The sequence below is a fragment of the Heterodontus francisci genome, chromosome 5 (genome assembly GCF_036365525.1).
Source record: "Heterodontus francisci isolate sHetFra1 chromosome 5, sHetFra1.hap1, whole genome shotgun sequence".
NCBI lineage: Eukaryota > Metazoa > Chordata > Chondrichthyes > Heterodontiformes > Heterodontidae > Heterodontus > Heterodontus francisci.
The window spans coordinates 66,205,507-66,226,693 of record NC_090375.1 but is presented as its reverse complement, the minus strand read 5'-3'; the positions used below and the strand labels follow the sequence as shown (position 1 = coordinate 66,226,693).

The 21,187-nt window shown below is 47.0% G+C and overlaps 2 protein-coding genes and 1 pseudogene across 3 annotated transcripts in view; all 3 read right to left on the bottom strand.

The window, feature by feature from the left end:
- Nucleotides 1-21,187, bottom strand: part of ccne2 (cyclin E2) — a 266,305-nt gene that overhangs the window by 80,668 nt on the left and 164,450 nt on the right. The gene's annotated exons all lie outside the window — the stretch shown is intronic.
- On the bottom strand, nucleotides 3,176-3,306 carry LOC137370350 (U2 spliceosomal RNA; annotated as a pseudogene).
- tp53inp1 (tumor protein p53 inducible nuclear protein 1) overlaps nucleotides 17,572-21,187 on the bottom strand; it is a 34,470-nt gene continuing 30,854 nt past the window's right edge. For both annotated transcript variants that reach the window (XM_068031558.1, XM_068031560.1), the window contains exon 4: nucleotides 17,572-20,272. In XM_068031558.1, coding sequence (XP_067887659.1) covers nucleotides 20,023-20,272 — 250 coding nt within the window. In that variant the 3' untranslated portion in view covers nucleotides 17,572-20,022. The remainder of the gene's footprint in view (nucleotides 20,273-21,187) is intronic.

Genomic DNA, 21,187 nt, shown 5'->3' with positions numbered 1-21,187 from the left:
ACTCCAGAGCAGACTTGACTCGATTGGCTATGACTTTGGACAGAATCTTGTAATCAACATTAAGCAGTGAGATGGGCCGCCAATTTCTGATTTCTGCCCTCTCCCCCTTCCGCTTGTAAATGAGGGTGATGATGCCTTTCCTCATGGATTCTGACATGCCGCCGGCCAGGAGCATACTCTCGTATACTTCCAGCAGGTCTGGGCCGACCCAGTCCCACAGGGCCGAGTACAACCCGACCGGTAAGCCGTCGCTTCCGGGAGTTTTACTCGTCTCGAAGGACCCGACGGCCTTTGTCAGCTCGTCCAGAGTTAGCGGCTTGTCCCGTCTCTCCCTCCTGCTGTCATCTAAGACCTCTGTGATAGATGACAGGAAGGACTGGGAGGCTCTGCTGTCTGTGGGCTTCGCGTCATACAGCCCAGCATAAAAGGATTTGCTGATCCTTAGTATGTCGGACTGCGAAGACGTTACCGAGCCATCTTCTTCCTTCAGGCTGCTGATAACAGAGCTCTCTCTGTGTACCTTTTGGAAGAAGTAACGCGAGCACGTCTCATCCTGCTCGATGGAGCGGGCTCTGGACCAGAAGATGATCTTGGAGGCCTCCTTGGCAAAGAGCAAGGCCTGCTGGCTCTTCACCTCTTGGAGGTCCTCCTTGACCTCGACCCCCTTGACTGCAACCGGAGCAGATTTTGCATACTTTTCTGGAGTCGGGACAGTTCCCTCTGTCTCTCTCTCGCCCTCTGAACACCTTTGTGGATGAAGAACCTCTTGATGTTCTCCTTAATCGCTTCCCACCAGTGAACTGGAGACTCAAAGAGAGGTTTCACGGTCCTCCAACCTTTGTAATCCCTTTTGAGTTCCTCAACGTTCCCTGGGGTCAGCAGTGTAGCATTGAGCTTCCACGTCCCTCTGCCAAAACGCTGGTCGTCCTGTAAGTGACAGTCGGCCGGTAAGAGGCAGTGGTCGGAGAAGAACACCGGCTTGACGTCGGTGGATCCGACCGTGACAGCACGGGACACAAACAGGAAGTCAATCCTGGAACGGGCAGACCCGTCCGATCTTGACCATGTGTATCTGCGCTGCGCTCCGTCTGCAGGTTTGCTGCAGACGTCGTGCAGTTTGGCATCTTTAACTGTTTCTATTAGGAATCTGGACGTAGCGTCCAGTTTGCTGTCGTCACTGCCGGGTCGTCCAGCTGCATCGATGATGCAGTTGAAGTCACCGCCTAGGATGACCGGCCTGGACGTCGCCAGCAGCAGTGGGAGCTGCTGGAAGACGGTCAGCCGCTCGCTGCGTTGTACCGGGGCATACACGTTGATCAACCGGAGCGGAGCGTTGTTGTACATCACGTCTGCTATGAGGAGGCAACCGCCCACCACCTCCTTAACTTCGGAGATGGTGAAGTTACCTCCCCGCAGCAGAATACCCAGGCTGGAGGAACGGCAGTCATTACCCCCTGACCAGATCGATGGCCCGTGGGACCACCATTGCAACCACTGCCTGTAGGTGCTGAGATGTGGTATTCCACACTCCTGCAGAAACAATAGGTCGGCTTTGACCTTGGCGAGGTAATCCAAGGTTGAACCACATCGCGTAGTGGATTTAATGCTACGCACATTAATGGAGCAATCCTTACACCCATTTTTTTAAAGTTAGTTGTTGCTTCCCATACCATTTGTCCTTGCTAGTCCCAGTCCTTCGGGATGTTCCTACATACCCATCGTGCGAGCAAGATGTTTCACGTTGGTTGGGCTCAGAAACCCCTCTTGGTTTTTCATGCAGGGTTTGTTCCGCTGGGGTGATTCGGGGGGGGGTCTTGTAGGCAGCAAGGATTGGGTTGTCCTCTGCTGCTTCCCTCTGTTCCTCCTGGAAAACATCACTACTCCCGGCTTCCCGGAGCTGAGGTGCACCAGACGTGTCTTTGCTCCCGGTGTCCCGGAGCTGAGATGCGTTGGCCACGTCGTTACGTGTGGTGCTTTGGGGTTGGGGCATGCCGGGCCCATCACAGCTTCCAGTGCCCGGGGGCCGGGATGCTTTATCTTCCATCTCCTTGGAGTTCTGCCGCCTCTTTTGAAGTGGCTGTCGTTCCAGCATTTCCCCGTCCAGTGAAGAGGCGCTGTTGTAGTCTGTTTCAGAAGGTAGCCTCCTCTTGCCACTGGTTTGGGTGGTGGCCTGTTCCGCTTTGGGGTGTTTTTTCTTTGTGGTTTTCCTCTGGACCACTTCCCACTGACCTATTTGTCCATCTGCTGCCTCCTCCTCCATTGATTCTGTCTGTGGAGGATAGGTTTCTGGGCGCAGGGTAGGTGCTGGGCCACTGGTTTCAGCTGCCTCCCCTTCCTTCTCCTTTTCAGGTTGAAGTTCCTCACTGCGGAGAAGGTTGCTTGTCTCCTTTCGAACACCGGACACCTTTGTTGAACCTTCTCCCGGCCTTTCCTTGGACCTTGCCGCCTGAGCATAACTGAGGCAGCGTTTGGGGCAGGTTTTGTAGAGGTGGCCTGCTGCACCGCACAAGTTGCAACACTTAGTCTGCTTACAGTCCTTGCTCTGATGGCCTTCCTTCTTGCAGTTCTTGCAAACAACCATGCTGCAGTTGGTTGCCACGTGACCAGATTTGCCACAGGTGCGGCAAACTCTGGGCTGCCCAGCGTAGACCAAGAAGCCTCGACTTCCCCCGATAGCGAAGCTGGAGGGAGGGTGGATGATGGCTCCACTGGGATCGACCTACAAGGTCACCTTGACCTGCCGCTTGCTGGTCCAAATCCCAAAGGGGTCCTTGACATCAGTGCTGCTGCCGGCCACCTCGACGTACCTGCCGAGAAAGGTGAGTACATCCACCACAGGAACATGGGGCCTGTAGAGGTGAATTGTCACCACCCGGTCACGTTGTGATGGAAGCATGAAGAGTGGCTCCACTGTGAGGATCGACAGTGGCGCCTGGTCCCCTTTCTCCTTGAACGCCTTCAGGAACTTGATGCATCCCGCCACGTTCCGGAACGTCACGTCGAAGTATCCACTGCTGGGGAAATCCTGCAGGCAGAAGATGTCCGTAGCTTGAAATCCACAGCAATCGAAGAGGATTTTCTTGATGACGAAGGTGCGATCGACAGGTGCATCTCCTTCCTTGTCTTTCACGACCACCCGAACGGTGTTGCGCACTCCCTGGCCCGAAGCTCGAAGATTGGTTATAGCCATTTTACTCAAAGCCTACCCAGGATCAAAAGGCAATGATCATGGTCTCTTCTCAACCAAGTAAGCACTGATAAGAACAGATACTACACTTGATCTTAGCCAAAAGGCCGAGAATGTATACAGGAGAACTTTTTAGCTCAATATGTAGAGGATTTTTTTTTTAATTTCCAAAATATACTTTATTCATAAAAATCTGTGAAAAATACATTCCCAAACAGTTTAAAACAGCATCAAGTCAAAAAATACAAACAGTGCAAAGGTGATCAGTTTCCTTCTATACAATCATGAGTTGCCTCACAACCCTTCCATTTCACATTTGTCGTGCCAGATACATTTTTACATTTTACCGGTGACAGAATTTTCCCGATACAGTTCGAGGGGTTTCCCATGGATCCAGCCCCTCAGTTCAGCTTGGTGGGGGGACCTTACACTGTGGTCTTTCCCCATTGAGCCTTTGCTGCGGCTGCCCCAAGCTTTAGTGCGTCCCTCAGCACGTCGTCCTGGACCTTGGAATGTGCCAGTCTGCAACATTCGGTGGTGGACAACTCTTTGCACTGGAAGACCAGCAAGTTTCGGGCAGACCAAAGGGCGTCTTTCACCGAATTGATAATCCTCCAGCAGCAGTTGATGTTTGTATCGGTGTGTGTCCCTGGGAACAGCCCGTAGAGCACAGACCCCTGTGTTACCGAGCTGCTTGGGATGAACCTCGATAAAAACCACTGCATCTCTTTCCACACCTGCTTTGCAAAGACACATTCCAGGAGGAGGTGGGCAACCGTCTCTTCCCCACCACAGCCACCACGGGGGCATTGCGCGGAGGGGGGGAGACTTCGGGCGTGCATGAAAGATCTGACAGGGAGGGCCCTTCTCAATATGTAGAGGATTTTTTTTTTTTTTATTTCCAAAATATACTTTATTCATAAAAATCTGTAAAAATTACATTGCCAAACAGTTTCCAAACAGCACCAAAAAATACAAACATTGCAAGGGAGATCAGTTTCCTTCAATACTGTCATGAGTTTCTTCCCAACCCTTCTGTTTCACAATTGTCATGTCAATTACAGTTTTACATTTACAGCAATTCAGAATATTAACGATACAGTTCGAGGGGTTTCCCATGGATCCAGCCCCTCAGTCCAGCTTGGTGGGGGAACCTTACACTGTGGTCTTTCCCCATTGAGCCTTTGCTGCGGCTGCCCCAAGCTTTAGTGTGTCCCTCAGCACGTAGTCCTGGACCTTGGAATGTGCCAGTCTGCAACATTCGGTGGTGGACAACTCTTTGCGCTGGAAGACCAGCAAGTTTCGGGCAAACCAAAGGGCGTCTTTTACCGAATTGATAGTCCTCCAGCAGCAGTTGATGTTTGTCTCGGTGTGCGTCCCTGGGAACAGCCCGTAGAGCACAGACTCCTGTGTTACAGAGCTGCTTGGGATGAACCTTGACAAAAACCACTGCATCTCTTTCCACACCTGCTTTGCAAAGACACATTCCAGGAGGAGGTGGGCGACCGTCTCTTCCCCACCACAGCCAACGCGGGGGCACTGTGCGGAGGGGGCAAGACTTCGGGTGTGCATGAAGGATCTGACGGGGAGGGCCCTTCTCACCACCAGCCAAGCTACGTCTTGGTGCTTGTTTGAAAGTTCTGGTGATGAGGCATTCCGCCAAATGACTTTGACGGTCTGCTCGGGGAACCATCCGACAGGATCCACCGTTTCCTTTTCCCGTAGGGCCTTGAGGACATTCCGTGCAGACCACTGCCTGATGGACCGGTGGTCAAAGGTGTTTTCCCGCAGAAACTGCTCCACGAAGGATAGGTGGTACGGCACCGCCCAACTGCATGGAGCGTTCCGCGGCAATGTGACCAGGCCCATCCTTCGCAAAACCGGGGACAGATAGAACCTCAGCACGTAGTGACACTTGGAGTTTGCGTACTGGGGATCTACACACAGCTTGATGCAGCCGCACACGAAGGTGGTCATCAGGATGAGGGCCACGTTGGGTACATTTTTCCCGCCCTTGTCCAGAGATTTGAACATCGTGTCCCTCCGGACCCGGTCCATTTTAGATCCCCAGACGAAGCGGAAAATGGCTCGGGTGACTGCCACGGCGCAGGAGTGGGGTATGGGCCAGACCTGCGCCACGTAGAGCAACAACGTGAGCGCCTCGCACCTGATGACCAGGTTCTTACCCACAATGGAGAGAGATCGCTGCCCCCACATGCCCAACTTTTGTCGTACCTTGGCTACTCGCTCCTCCCATGTTTTGGTGCACGCCCCGGCACTTCCGAACCATATCCCCAGCACCTTCAGGTAATCTGACCTGACGGTGAAGGGGACAAAGGATCGGTCAGCCCAGTTGCCAAAGAACATGGCCTCGCTCTTGCCGTGGTTAACTTTGGCTCCCGAGGCCAGTTCGAACTGGTCGCAGATGCTCATCAGTCTGCGCACGGACAGCGGATCCGAGCAGAAGACGGCGACGTCATCCATGTACAGGGAGGTTTTGACCTGAGTGCCTCCGCTGCCTGGGATTGTCACCCCTCTTATGCTCGCATCCTTCCTAATAGACTCAGCAAAGGGTTCAATACAGCAAACAAACAAGACCGGGGACAGAGGACAGCCCTGTCTGACTCCAGATTTGATCGGGAAACTTTCAGATTCCCACCCGTTGACAATATGTAGAGGATCTAACATGGGAGGGTGCAGTGCTGGACCTAATTCTGGGGAATGAAGCCGGACAGGTGGTTGATGTGTTGGTGGGGGAACATTTTGGTGATAGCGACCACAACATGGTACAATTTAACCTTGTTATGGAGAAAGAAATAGACAAGTTGCAAAAAAAGGTTTTGGATTGGGGGAGAGGATTTTAGTAAAATAAGGCAGGATCTGGCCAAGGTAGACTGGAAAGAGTTACTTGTCGGGAAATCTACAGAAGAGCAGTGGGGGGCATTCAAAAAAGAAATGGGGAGGGTACAGGCCCAACATGTTCCCTCTAGGGTAATAGGTAGGAGCAACAAGCCCAGAGAACCATGGATGTCCGGAAACATTCAGGGTACGATGAGAAGGAAAAGAGAGGCTTTTAGCAAATACAAGGAGAGCAAATCAATGGAAGCATTTGTGGAGTACAGAAAGTGTAGGATGGAGCTTAAGAAAGCAATTAGGAGAGCAAGGAGGGGATATGAGAAAGCTCTGGCTGGTAAAAGTAGGGAAAATCCCAAGATATTCTATAAGTATATCAATGGGAAGAGGATAACCAGGGAAAGAGTAGGACCCATTAGGGACCAAGGGGGAAATCTGTGGGTGGAGCCAGAGGACATTGGTAGGGTGTTGAACGAATACTTCACATCTGTCTTCACCCAAGAGAATGAGGATGTAGATATGGAATTCAGAGAGAGAGACTGTGAGGTTCTTGAGCAAATTGTCATAGGGAGTGACAAGGTATTGGAGGTTTTGGCAGGCTTAAAAGTGGACAAATCTACAGGTCCAGATGATTTGTGTCCCAGGATGCTGTGGGAGGCGAGGGTGGAGATTGCAGGGGCTCTGACCCAAATTTTTAATTCCTCTCTGGCCACGGGGGAGGTGCTAGAGAACTGGAAAACAGCTAATGTGGTCCCACTATTCAAGAAAGGTTGTAGAGATAAGCCAGGGAACTACAGACCAGTGAGTCTCACGTCAGTGGTAGGGAAACTATTGGACAAAATTCTGAAGGAGAGAATCTATCTCCACTTGGAGAGGCAAAATTTGATTAGGAATGGTCAGCATGGCTTTGTCAGAGGGAGGTCATGCCTAACAAATTTGATTGAATTTTTTGAGCATGTGACCAGGTGTGTAGATGAGGGTAATGCAGTTGATGTAGTTTACATGGATTTCAGCAAAGCCTTTGACAAGGTCCCACATGGGAGACTTATCAAGAAAGCAAATGCACATGGGATACAGGGTAACTTGATAACGTGGATTCAAAATTGGCTTAGCTGTAGGAGACAGAGAGTGATGACAGACGGCTGTTTTAGTGACTGGAAGCCAGTGTCCAGTGGCATACCACAGGGATCTGTGCTGGGTCCCCTATTGTTTGTCATTTATATAAACGACATAGATGACTATGTGGGGGGTAGGATCAGTAAGTTCGCAGATGACACAAAGATTGGCCGAGTGGTTAACAGTGAGGCTGAGTGTCTTGGGTTACAGGAAGATATAGACGGGATGGTCAAATGGGCAGAAAAGTGGCAGATGGAATTTAACCCTGAAAAGTGTGGGGTGATACTCTTTGGAAGGAGTAATGTGACACGGAAATATTCAATGAATGACCTGACACTGGGAAGTTCCGAGGAACAAAGGGACCTTGGCGTGTTTGTCCCTGAAGGCAGAAGGGCAGGTTAATAGGGTGGTGAAAAAGGCATATGGGACACTTGCCTTTATCAATCGAGACATAGATTACAAAAGCAGGGAGGTCATGTTGGAGTTATATAGAACTTTGGTAAGGCCACAGCTGTGTGCAATTCTGGTCGCCAGATTATAGGAAGGATGTGATTGCACAGGAGGGGGTGCAGAGGTGATTCACCAGGATGTTGCCTGGGATGGAACATTTAAGCTATGAAGAGAGGTTGGATAGGCTTGGGTTGTTTTCGCTGGAGCAGAGAAGACTGAGGGGTGACCTGATCGAGGTGTACAAGATTATGAGGGGCATGGACAGGGTGGATAGGAAGCAGCTGTTCCCCTTAGTTGAAGGGTCAGTTACGAGAGGACACAAGTTTAAGGTAAGGGGCGGGAGATTTAAGGGGGATTTGAGGAAGAACTTTTTTACCCAGAGGGTGGTGACGGTCTGGAATGCACTGCCTGGGAGGGTGGTAGAGGCGGGTTGCCTCACATTTTTACTTTGGGGGGAGTACGGGTGAACTCTGTGCTTTGTGCAGTTGTGTGGGGGGGTGCGGTGGGGAAGAGGTCAACTCTGTAATTTTAGTGTTGTTGAAGGGGGGAGCGTGGCAAACATTTATTTTCAGTGCAGTGGGGCGGGCAACTCTGCACTCTCTACGCAGGACTGGCAGCCCTTTAAAAATGGCATCAGGGCCCGCGCAGAGATAGTTGACGCCGTTCACGTCGTCACCGAGGCCGCCCCCGCCATGTGATTGGGGCGGTGGGTGGCTGCCTTGCATATTCTAATAAGCCACTGGGCTCAAGAGTGCGGTGGCGTGGCAGCGCATGGCCCATGCATGCCAGCCGCCATTTTTAATGCCCGCAGCTGCTCCTGGTGATGGGAAAACAAAATACAGCCCTATGCCTCTACCAATAAAGCCACGAATTCCATATGATTTTGAAACAGTCTTCTCAACTTCTTGTTGAGCCTAGGGCCACCAGCGCATCAACACGAGCAGAATTTCTCATCCACAGCTGTTACAAAAATTTCTAAATTCACTTGTAAAAGCCCTTCAAAACACTCCCACAGGGGATGCTGAGACCAAGTAGGCCCACATCAGAGACGCCATCTATGAGTCAGTCATGACTACCTATGGCAAACGTGCGAAGAGGAATGCAGACTGGTTTCAATCTCATATTGAAGAGCTGGAACCTGTCATAGCTGCTAAGCGCATTGCACTGCTGAACTACAAGAAAGCCCCCAGCGAGTTAACATCCGTAGCACTTAAAGCAGCCAGAAGCACTGCACAAAGAACAGCCAGGCGCTGCACAAATGACTACTGGCAACACCTATGCAGTCATATTCAGCTGGCCTCAGACACCAGAAACATCAGAGGAATGTATGATGGCATTAAGAAAGCTTTTGGGCCAACCATCAAGAAGATCGCCCCCCTCAAATCTAAATCAACAATCTACAGCCAACAAATCGTAACTCAGTGATGCCATTGATTCTCTAGCCAGCAGAAAAGCCCCTGGGAAGGACAGCATTACTCCTGAAATAATCAAGAGTGCCAAGCCTGCTATACTCTCAGCACTACATGAACTGCTTTGCCTGTGCTGGGACGAGGGAGCAGTACCTCAGGACATGCGCGATGCCAATATCATCACCCTCTATAAAAGCAAAGGTGACCGCAGTGACTGCAACAACTACCGTGGAATCTCCCTGCTCAGCATAGTGGGGAACGTTTTTGCTCGAGTCGCCTTAAACAGGCTCCAGAAGCTGGCCGAGCGTGTCTACCCTGAGGCACAGTGTGGCTTTCGAGCAGAGAGATCGACCATTAACATGTTGTTCTCCCTTCGTCAGCTACAGGAGAAATGCCACAAACAACAGATGCCCCTCTATGTTGCTTTCATTGATCTCACCAAAGCCTTTGACCTCGTCAGCAGACGTGGTCTCTTCAGACCACTAGAAAAGATCGGATGTCCACCAAAGCTACTAAGTATCATCACCCCATTCCATGACAATATGAAAGGCACAATTCAACATAGCAGCACCACATCAGACCCCTTTCCTATCCTGAGTGGCGTGAAACAGGGCTGTGTTCTCGCACCCACACTGTTTGGGATTTTCTTCTCCCTGCTGCTCTCACATGCGTTCAAGTCTTCAGAAGAAGGAATTTTCCTCCACACAAGATCAGGGGGCAGGTTGTTCAACCTTGCCCGTCTAAGAGCGAAGACCAAAGTACAGAAAGTTCTCATCAGGGAACTCCTCTTTGCTGACGATGCTGCATTAACATCTCACACTGAAGAGTGTCTGCAGAGTCTCATCGACAGGATTGCAGCTGCCTGCAACAAATTTGGCCTAACCATCAGCCTCAAGAAAACGAACATCATGGGACAGGACATCAGAAATGCTCCATCCATCAATATCGGCGACCACGCTCTGGAAGTGGTTCAAGAGTTCACCTACCTAGGCTCAACTATCATTAGTAACCTGTCTCTAGATGCAGAAATCAACAAGCGCATGGGAAAGGCTTCCACTGCTATGTCCAGACTGGCCAAGAGAGTGTGGGAAAATGGCGCACTGACACGGAACACAAAAGTCCGAGTGTATCAAGCCTGTGTCCTCAGTACCTTGCTCTATGGCAGCGAGGCCTGGACAACGTATGTCAGCCAAGAGCGACGTCTCAATTCATTCCATCTCCGCTGCCTCCGGAGAATACTTGGCATCAGGTGGCAGGACCGTATCTCCAACACAGACGTCCTCGAGGCGACCAACATCCCCAGCTTATACACACTACTGAGTCAGCGGCGCTTGAGATGGCTTGGCCATGTGAGCCGCATGGAAGATGGCAGGATCCCCAAAGACACATTGTACAGCGAGCTCGCCACTGGTATCAGACCCACCGGCCGTCCATGTCTCTGCTTTAAAGACGTCTGCAAACGCGACATGAAGTCCTGTGACATTGATCACAAATCGTGGGAGTCAGTTGACAGCGATCGCCAGAGCTGGCGGGCAGCCATAAAGGTGGGGCTAAAGTGTGGCGAGTCGAAGAGACTTAGCAGTTGGCAGGAAAAAAGTCAGAAGCGCAAGGGGAGAGCCAACTGTGTATCAGCCCCGACAAACAAATTTTTCTGCAGCACCTGTGGAAGAGCCTGTCACTCTAGAATTGGCCTTTATAGCCACTCCAGGTGCTGCTCCACACACCACTGACCACCTCCAGGCGCTTACCCATTGTCTCTCGAGATAAGGAGGCCAAACAAGAAGTTCTCAACTTCGACTGCCACTTTCAAAGACTTGTGTACATACATCCCTCGGTCTCTCTGTTCCTGCACACTCTTTAAAATTGTACCATAAGTTACATTGCCTCGTCTCATTCTTCCTACCAAAATGCATCACTTCACACTTCACAGCATTACATTTTGTCTGCCATGTGTCTGCCCATTTCACCCATCTGTGCCCTCCTGAAATCTATTACTGTCCTTATGATTGTCAGTGATATTATTCAGCAATATTATGATGACCAACATTAATTCTGTTTATTATTCAAAGCATTTTTAACAAAATCCGCTTAACTGATCTAATTGCAGAACAGCAGGTAGGACAGCCTTTCATGGGGTCTTTGTAAGGGGCAGAGTCTCCACCTGAGCCAGATCCCTTTTTTATTCACTGAGGTTAACTGGAGGAAGCTTAAATATTTTTACACTTGATCATACCTTGTTCTTTTTCATGACTATTCTAAACCTTAAAATTTGATCTCTGTTCCCAAAATGCTCTTCCACTGAAACTTGCTGCACTTCATTCCACAGAACTAAATCCAATACTGCTTCCTTCCACAATTGGACTGAAAACACTGATTCTGAAAGTTCGCTTGGAATATCAAGTTCCTGATTCTCCCCTTCTTTGCATCAGATCTCTGTTATTGCTACTACATCATAGTCCCATGTGGTGACTGTGCGTGCAACTGACCAACCCTATTTGCCATACTACATGCATTTACCGACATGTGCTCCTTACCCATCTTAGACTGCTGTGCATTTTCCCTTGGTTTGATTCCTATTTTTTAAATTATTCTTTACTTTCGTGCTATTTATCTCTGCCATTCCTCTTTGCATCTTATTTCTTCTCCCTAATGTTTCATTCTGGTGGCCATACCACTGCCAAATTAATTTAATGCCTCCCCCACATTAGTTAAATTTTCCATGGTCCATTGGTCCCAGTTCTATTGAGATGCAACCTGTTCCCTCTTACCTGAGAACTAGTCTCAATGTCCCAGGAATCTGAAGGCCTCCCTTCTGCACTTAAAATTGAATGGGAGGCAGGGAGGCCATTCCAGATGCCTTCCCGGCCCCGCTGCAATTTTACGAGAGATGGCGGCGGTGAGAAACAGCCCGCCTGCCCCAGGCCAATCAAAGCCCTTATGTGGCCTCCTCCCACTGCCACTGGTGTTACCAGCGGTGGGCAGGCAGCTCAGGCCCCCCAGGAGGCCACCAAGGAGAACCTGTCAGCCTCCTTGTAGGCTGGGGAGGCCCTCCTGATCGGGCACCCTGTGTCCAAGGATGGCCCGGAACCCCCCCACCCCCCCACAACCTCCACCAAACAACAAACAACCCCCCCCTCCCCACACCAACCGACCCCTCTTGCCTCACCGGGGCCCAGCCGATTGTCCACAGTGAGGCCCCAGACACTTGTTTCCAGGGCTGGCATCCCTCTTGCTGCTGAAGCTGGCTGCAGTCCCAGCAGTGGTCAAAGAACAAAGAACAAAGAAAATTACAGCACAGGAACAGGCCCTTCGGCCCTCCAAGCCTGCGCCGATCCAGATCCTCTATCTAAACATGTCGCCTATTTTCTAAGGTTCTGTATCTCTTTGCTTCCTGCCCATTCATGTACCTGTCTAGATACATCTTAAAAGACGCTATCGTGCCCACGTCTACCACCTCCCCTGGCAACGCGTTCCAGGCACCCACCACCCTCTGCGTAAAGAACTTTCCACGCATATCCCCCCTAAACTTTTCCCCTCTCACTTTGAACTCGTGACCCCTAGTAATTGAATCCCCCACTCTGGGAAAAAGCTTCTTGCTATCCACCCTGTCTATACCTCTCATGATTTTGTACACCTCAATCAGGTCCCCCCTCAACCTCCGTCTTTCTAATGAAAATAATCCTAATCTACTCAACCTCTCTTCATAGCTAGCGCCCTCCATACCAGGCAACATCCTGGTGAACCTCCTCTGCACCCTCTCCAAAGCATCTACATCCTTTTGGTAATGTGGCGACCAGAACTGTACGCAGTATTCCAAATGTGGCCGAACCAAAGTCTTATACAACTGTATCATGACCTGCCAACCCTTGTACTCAATACCCCGTCCGATGAAGGAAAGCATGCCGTATGCCTTCTTGACCACTCTATTGACCTGCGTTGCCACCTTCAGGGAACAATGGACCTGAACACCCAAATCTCTCTGTACATCAATTTTCCCCAGGACTTTTCCATTTACTGTATAGTCACTGCATCCTGTGGCAATGCTGGGACTGAGAGCTGTCGGCCTGCTGATTTGCCAGCACCTCTTGGAGGCTGGACTTCCTGCCTCAAAGGGGCAGAAGTCCCACCCAAGACCAATTAAGGGAGCGTAGAATCCTGGCGTGGCTCCCCAAGTCCAGTGGAGGCGGGCTTAGACTCATAGAGCCATAGAGTTATACACACAGAAACAGGCCATTCGGCCCATCGTGTCCATGCCAGCCATCAAGCACCTATCTACTGTAATCTCATTTTCCAGCACTTGGTCCGTAGCCTTGTATGCTGTGGTGTTTCAAGTGCTCATCTAAATACTTCTTAAATGTTGTGAGGGTTCCTGCCTCTACCATCCCTTCAGGCAGTGTGTTCCAGATTCCAACCACCCTCTGGGTGAAATTTTTTTTCCTCAAATCCCTCTAAACCTCCTGCCCCTTACCTTAAATCTATGCCCCCTGGTTATTGACACCTCCGCTAAGGGAAAAAGTTTCTTCCTATCTATGCCCCTCATAATTTTGTATATCTCAATTAGGTTCCCCCTCAGCCTTCTCTGCTCTAAGGAAAACAACCCTCGCCGATCCAGTCTCTCTTCATAGCTGAAATGCTCCAGCCCAGGCAACAGCCTGGTGAATCTCCTCTGCACCCTCTCCAGTGCAATCACATCCTTCCCATAGTGTGGTGCCCAGAACTGTACACAGCACTCCAGCTGTGGCCTAACTAGCGTTTTATACAGCTCTTTCATAACCTCCCTGCTCTTATATTCTATGCCTCAGCTGATAAAGGTAAGTAAACCATATGCCTTCCTAACCAGCTTATCTACCTGTGCTGCTGCCTTCAATAATCTATGGACAATACACCAAGGTCCCTCAGACCCTCTGTACTTCCTAGGGTCCTACCATCCATTGTACATTCCCTTGCCTTGTTAGTCCTCCCAAAATGCATCACCTCACACTTCTCAGGATTAAATTCCATTTGCCACTGCTCTGCCCATCTGTATCATCCTGTAATCTAAGGCTTTCCTCCTCACTATTTATGACACCACCAATTTTTGTGTCATCTGCGAACTTACTGATCATACCTCCTATATTCACGTCTAAATCATTAATGTACACTACAAACAGCAAGGGTCCCAGCACCGATCCCTGCGGTACACCACTGCTTACAAGGGTTCTAATCGCAGAAACAACCCTCGACCATCACCCTCTGCCTCCTGCCACTCAGCCAATTTTGGATCCAATTTGCCCTGGATCCCATGGGCTCTTACCTTCTCAATCAATCTCCCATGCGGGACCTTATCAAAAGCCTTACTGAAGACCATGTAGACTACATCAACTGCTTCACCCTCACCTGCACATCTAGTCACCTCCTCGAAAAATTCAATCAAGTTTGTTCGACATGATCTCCCCCTGACAAAGCCATGCTGACTATCCTTGATTAATCCCTGCCTCTCCAAGTGGAGATTAATCCTGTCACTCAGAATTTTTTCCAATAGTTTCCCTACCACTGATGTTAGACTCACTGGCCTATAATTACCTGGTTTATCCCTGCTACCCTTCTTGAATAATAGTACCACATTCGCAGTCCTCCAGTCCTCTGGTACCTCTCCTATGGCCAGAAAGGATTTGAAAATTTGTGTCAGAGCCCCTGCTATCTACTCCCTAGCCTCACATAACAGCCCGGGATACATCTCATCTGGGCCTGGGGATTTATCCACTGTTAAGCCCGCTAAAACCACTAATACCTCTTCCCTTTCACTGCTAATTTTTTTGAGTATGTCACAATCCCCCTCCCTGATCTCTACACATTCATCATCCTTCTCCATACTGAACATAGATGAAAAGTAATCATTTAAAACCTCACCTATGTCCTCCAGCTCCACACACACATTGCCACTTTGGTCCCAAATGGGCCCTACTCTTTTCCTGGTTATCCTCTTGCCCTTAATATACTTATAAAATGCCTTGGGATTTTACTTTATCTTGCCCACCAGTGTTTTTTCATGCCCCCTCTTCTCTCTCCCAATTACTTTTTTAAGTACCCCCCTACACTTTCTATACTCTTCCAGGGCCTCCGTTGTTTTCAGCCCTCTGAATCTGCCATAGCCTCCATTTCTTTCCTTATCCAATCCTCTATATCCCTTGACATTCAGGGTTCCCTGGACTTGTTAATCCTACCCTTCACCTTTACGGAAACATGTTGGCCCTGTCCTCTCACTATTTCCTTTTTGAATGACTTCCACTGGTCTGATGTAGACTTTCCTTCAAGTAGCTGCTCCCAGTCCACTTTGGCCAAATCCTGTTTTATCATATAGAAATCAGCCTTCCCCCAATTCAGCACCCTTATTTCTCGTCCATCTTTGTCCTTTTCCATAACTAACTTAAATCTTAATGAGTTATGGTCACTATCCCCGAAATGCACCCCCACTGACACTTTTCCCACTAGTCCGGCTTCATTCTCGAGGATTAGATCCAGTACCGCCTCTTCTCTTGTAGGACTTTCGACCTGCTGGCTCAAAAAGCTTTCCTGGATGCACTTTAAGAATTCTGTCCCTTTTAAACCTTTTGCACTATCTCAGTTAATATTTGGGAAGTTGAAATCCCCTACTATTATTACCCTATTATTTCTACACCTCTCTGAGATTTGCCTACATATCTGCTCCTCTATCTCTCCCTGACTGTTTGGAGGCCTGCAGTACACTCCCAGCCAAGTGATTGCTCCCTTTTTGTTTTTAAGTTCTACCCATATGGCCTCATTTGAAGAACCTTCTAAGATATCATCCCTCCTTACTGCAGTAATTGACTCCTTGATCAATAGTACAATGCCACCTCCTCTTTTACACACACCCTCCCCCCGCCTGAAGATTCTTTATCCTGGAATATTGAGCTGCCAGCCAGTCCTGCCATTCCCTCAAGCATGTTTCTGTGTTGGCAATAATATCATATTCCCATGTTTTAATCAATGCCCTCAATTCATCTGCCTTACTTGTAAGAATACTTGCTTTAAAATAGATGCAATCCAGCCTTGCATTATTCGCTTGTGTCTTAACAAGTCTATATTTTCTCTGCCTTCCAGACTGACTTAATTTCTCTTCTATATTTGGCTGTGCATCATCCCCTACTGTACCTCCACTCTGTATCCCATCCCCCTGCCAAATTAGTTTAAACCCCCCTCCCAGGAAGGATATCGGTCCTGTTCCCGTTCAGGTGCAACGCGTCCAACTTGTACAGGTCCCACCTTTGCCAGAAACAGACCCAGTGATCCAGGAAACTAAAGCCCTCCTCCTGAACCATGTCTTCAGCCACGCATTCATCTGCTCTGTCCTCCTATTCCTACACTCACTAGCATGTGGCACCGGGAGTAATCCAGAGATTACAACCTTTGAGGTCCTGCTGTTTAATCTGTTACTAGCTCCCTAAATTCTGGTTGCAGGACCTCATCCCTCTTTCTATGTCATTAGTACCAATGTGAACCACAACCTCTTGACTGTTCACCTCCCCCTTCAGAATGTCCTGCAGCCGCTCCATGACGTCCTTGACCCGAGCACCAGGGAGGCAACATACCACCCTGGAGTCACGTTTGCGGCCACAGAAACACCTATTTGTACACCTTACGATAAAGTCCCCTATCACTATAGTTCTCCCTCTCTTTTCCTCCCCTCCACAGACTTGACTCTTGCTGTATTCCCCTGAGAAGCTATTTCCCCAAACAGTAACCAAAGCGGAAAATCTGTTAGAGAGGGAGATGGACCCAGGGGACTCCTGCATTACCTGCCTAGTTCTTCTACTTCTGCCTGAGCTGTCTTTACCTGCAGTGTGACCATCTCCCTATATGTGCTATCCACGACGATCTCAGACTCGCAGATGCTCCACAGTGTCCCCAGCCGCCTCTCCAGATCTGAAACGCGGATTTCGAGTAGCTGCAGCTGGAGACGCTTCCTGCACACGCGTTTGCCCTGGACACTGGAAGTATCCCTGACTTCCCACATTGCACAGGAGGAGCACTCCATGTTGCTGAGCTGCCCTGCCATGACTTACCCTTAATTTACTGCCTTAAATTACTCAAAAATTTGAGATTATTTACACTAGGGACCTTGATTCCCTCAAAACCATTACTTACTGCCCCCGACTTTGTGGCCGGCAGGCGGGGCCTTCCGCCCAATGTAAAATCTGGCCCATTTCTCCAGCCGCGTATCAACCTGTCTTATCCTATTCTTCCTGTATTAACTAGTTCATGGCAATGGGAATAATCCAAAGATTACTACCTTTGAGTTGCTGCTCATTAATTTCTTCTCTAGCTCCTGAATCTCTGACTGTGGGACCTCAACCCTTTTCCTTCCTATGTCACTGATTTCCACATGGACGACGACTTCTGGATGTTCCCCTTCCCCCCTCAAAATGTTCAGCACCCTCTCAACAATCATACTGAAGACACAGTAGTGTCATACGGATCTCACTGTGATCTAGTGTTAGTACAGATTTTGTTTTCCCTTCAATGTTTCTCCTATTAAATGAGTGACAATACTGAAACTGAAATTATTACATTTATTGACAAATGAAACATTTCCACAGTCAATACAAGAAAGCAATAACCAATTATTAGAACTTAAAACAAAAAGCACATTCTGGTTACGTGAGTGTACAGATAACTAGAAAATATCCATCATTTAAAAAAAATTCACATAGTGCAAAGTGCACTAGTTGACCTCTTGGATTCACTAATAAATACCTAGATACTAAATTAGTAAATAAAATTATATCACTAATTCTACAAGTCTATAAAGTTGACACACTTATTTGGCAAAGTGCTGTATTTATTCTGCAAATTGGATTATGATGTCAGTCAACTGAATGACCAAGTCCCAAAATGAGTTAAAACATCTCCAGGCTTTTTTCTTGTCAATTATCTGGTACAATTGAATATAAAACTGTACAAAGTAACTCCACAAACAAGCTGTTTCCTGTGCATAGTTGTGTTGGTTTGTTATATTTACATTATCTGGCTCTTTCATATCTTCTTCATATGTAACACAAAACAATGTTTTCACATACTGAATTTATACTGGAAGGCACATATGTAACAAAACCAAACAAAAATCCCTGTATGAAATATTCAGTAAACTAAGCTACAGCTTATTTTTACATATGTAACATACACTTTCTTACAGCAACATGTACAAGCTTTGTTCAAAATTTTAAGAAGGTTTTCTCCATTGTTTTAATCTCATCAAACCAACATAATCAACTCTCAATGTAACAATATACAAAGAAGCTTTTACATAAACACAATAAGTCAGTCAAATGTAATCAATCTGTACAACATCAAAAACAGTCAACAGTTTGGTTAGGATACATGTTAACCTTAAATGTCCAATCATACTCAGCCACTATCAGTTTTCCATACAGCATAAAAGTTCTACAAACATTTCACCAGGAACAAAGATCCAATTAGATTCTACCACAATGCTATCAGTGATAAATATCTAACAAAATAACCAGGAAAAGATATATAACCAGGTTTTTTCACCAGTGTTAAGTTTTATGCAGTTTTTGAAAAGCACTTTCAGAGATGGACTCAGTTAACAACTCGCAGTTTCCTAGGCAACCCAAGAGGCACTAATAAGGCCTTTTACAAGATTTGCCGGACAGCATTATCTTGAAATTTTCCTCTGTCTATAGTGAAAACAGTGATGTGTGACAAAGTATTTGCAAGTTTATAAAGAAATCCTGAGGCATGGTTGGATAATTTGCTAAAACTGTTAAGATTCCATAATATTTTTGGGTTTAAATCCTGGATGCAAAATCTGAAAGTTTACTTAACTGAAATACAGTTATTTATTCTGATTTTCCAATCTATTTAAGGTGCTTCTACAAAGCAAAATCTTGTTGGACAAAAGCTTTATTAAGCGTGGAACAATATACCGACAATTTTTTCTTACTTTGAATGTTCTGCAGCAGTGAAAAAAGTAATTTAAGAAAAATTCTGAATTGGGAAAACAATGCCACAGTGACGATCAGAATCTGCACTTACTCAACAGTCATATTTCTCCAAACAAGATTAAATGTCACAGGAACGCCTTTGGAAAAATGGGACAAAAATATATAATTAAATAGAAGCACTTTATAACTAAAGCAGGTTCATTATTCTGTGAAACATCACAGCCAACATAGTGTAATAAGGGGAAAAAAAGTAAACAAAAGCAATCCTTCATTTAAATACACAACACCGAGGTATCATCCAACATCAAAATATCTCAAAAACACAGCACATTTAGAAAGGGGGAAAAATGGATAACCTAGAAACACAACATTTTTAGACATATTTAAATTGCTACTGAGTGGGAAGTTACATGTGTAGCCCCAAAGTTTGACTATTTACAAATATCCTGTAGCAATCATAATGATATATAACCACCACCAAAACAAAATGACCCATTTTTTAAAAATGAAATATACATTTACATAGGGCTTCCTTGCTGTCACATACAGATGTTTAGAAAAATTATACACTGTATAGTCCCTGAGAATCTGTGTTGTGAAATAAGATGAATTTTACTTCACACAACAAATCACAGCTGAAAGAGGCTTTCCATCTCCCAGGCAATATTTGTTAATGATTATGTTGACAGCATACTTTTTTGCAATACAACTACATTTTGTACGCACGTACACAAATACACATACACAGACATAACAGATCCTCATATTGAGATGGAAAACTTAACAAGCAAACCCTATATATTAAAAAGATTGCAAGGAGATTTCTAGATTTGAGAGTAAAATCCTATCATTCAGAACAAGGCATTTGGTGATACTGAGATTAAGATTTTAAAGCACCCAGAAAATAGAATAGAAACCCTAAAATACTCATTTCAGTGTGATTAATGATTCCTAATTTTGTTAAATATGGAGCCCTAAAAAGTTACATACACATACTATATTTACAAGACCATTGTTTAAAAAGTTGAAATTGTAATGACAACTAATAATTATACTGGCGTTGGCAAGGTTGGTGTAGAATGTATCCATTGTGCTTAGCTTGTCGAGAGTTCCACTCCCGAGTAAGGTTTTGGCGGCGAATGTTGTTGCGGTTTATGAGGTGCTTTGCACCATGCTCTTTTCCACGTTGAACATGACGAAGCTGATTGGCTTGTTCCACGAAACTGGTGTGGGCGGCAAGAGCAGCTGCATAGCAGCGAATATGGTGGCCTACCCTGTTAGGGGTTTCAGTTCTAGAATGAGAAGCAAAATATGAATTATATAACCTCTATTCATTTGATTTATCAAGCTACCTCATCATGCAAAATCAAATTTAAATATAATGTAGACTTTTCTATCAATTTCAAGTACCATTTTAAACCAAGTATTTTCCCACTGTATTCAATAAGCAGGAAATTCATTATTTGCTGTGGCATTTAAAGTGCTAATGCTGCTGGCAGCCTTAAGTTTAGTGGCAACAGTTAAAATCAATGAGGAGGTTCTGTTGCCTCCACAAGCACCAAGTCACACATGAATTGTTTTTGACTCCCCTTCCCCAACCCAACCACCTGTCCCTAAGCCTTTGAAGCAATATAAATGCTTACTGCACTAGTACCATTTGTAATCTTTTGGATCACAGATGATCTCAGTGCTCAGTCCATGCATACACACCAGCAATCCAATGTCCCAATCTGCGGGTCAGATCTGTAAAAAATCTGCCCATTGTGTGGGACAGGATACAAGCTTTAGAATTTTGGACAAGGAAGAGGCAGGGAAAAGGAGACCTGTAAGGAAAACACTGGAGTAGTCAAGTCTGGGGGTCACAAAGATATATTTAAGAGTTTTAGGGGCAGAGGAGCTGAGATACAGGAGGAGGTGGATGATGTTGCAGAGGTAGAAGTAAGTGGTGATGAATCAGATGTGGGGTTTAATGCTCAGCTCAGGGTTGAACAGGATGCCAAGACTGCAAACTGTCTGGTTTGGCCTGAAAGATTGGCTGGGAAGGGGAGTGGAGTCAATAGCAGCAGAATGGAATTTGTCACAGATGCCAAAAATGATGGCTTTGACCGAGCTGATGTTGAGTGCCAGGAAGTTGTGACTCATCCATGACTTGATGTCTGATAAACAGTCCGATAGCACAGAAGTAGTCAAGGGATTGAGTTAGGTAG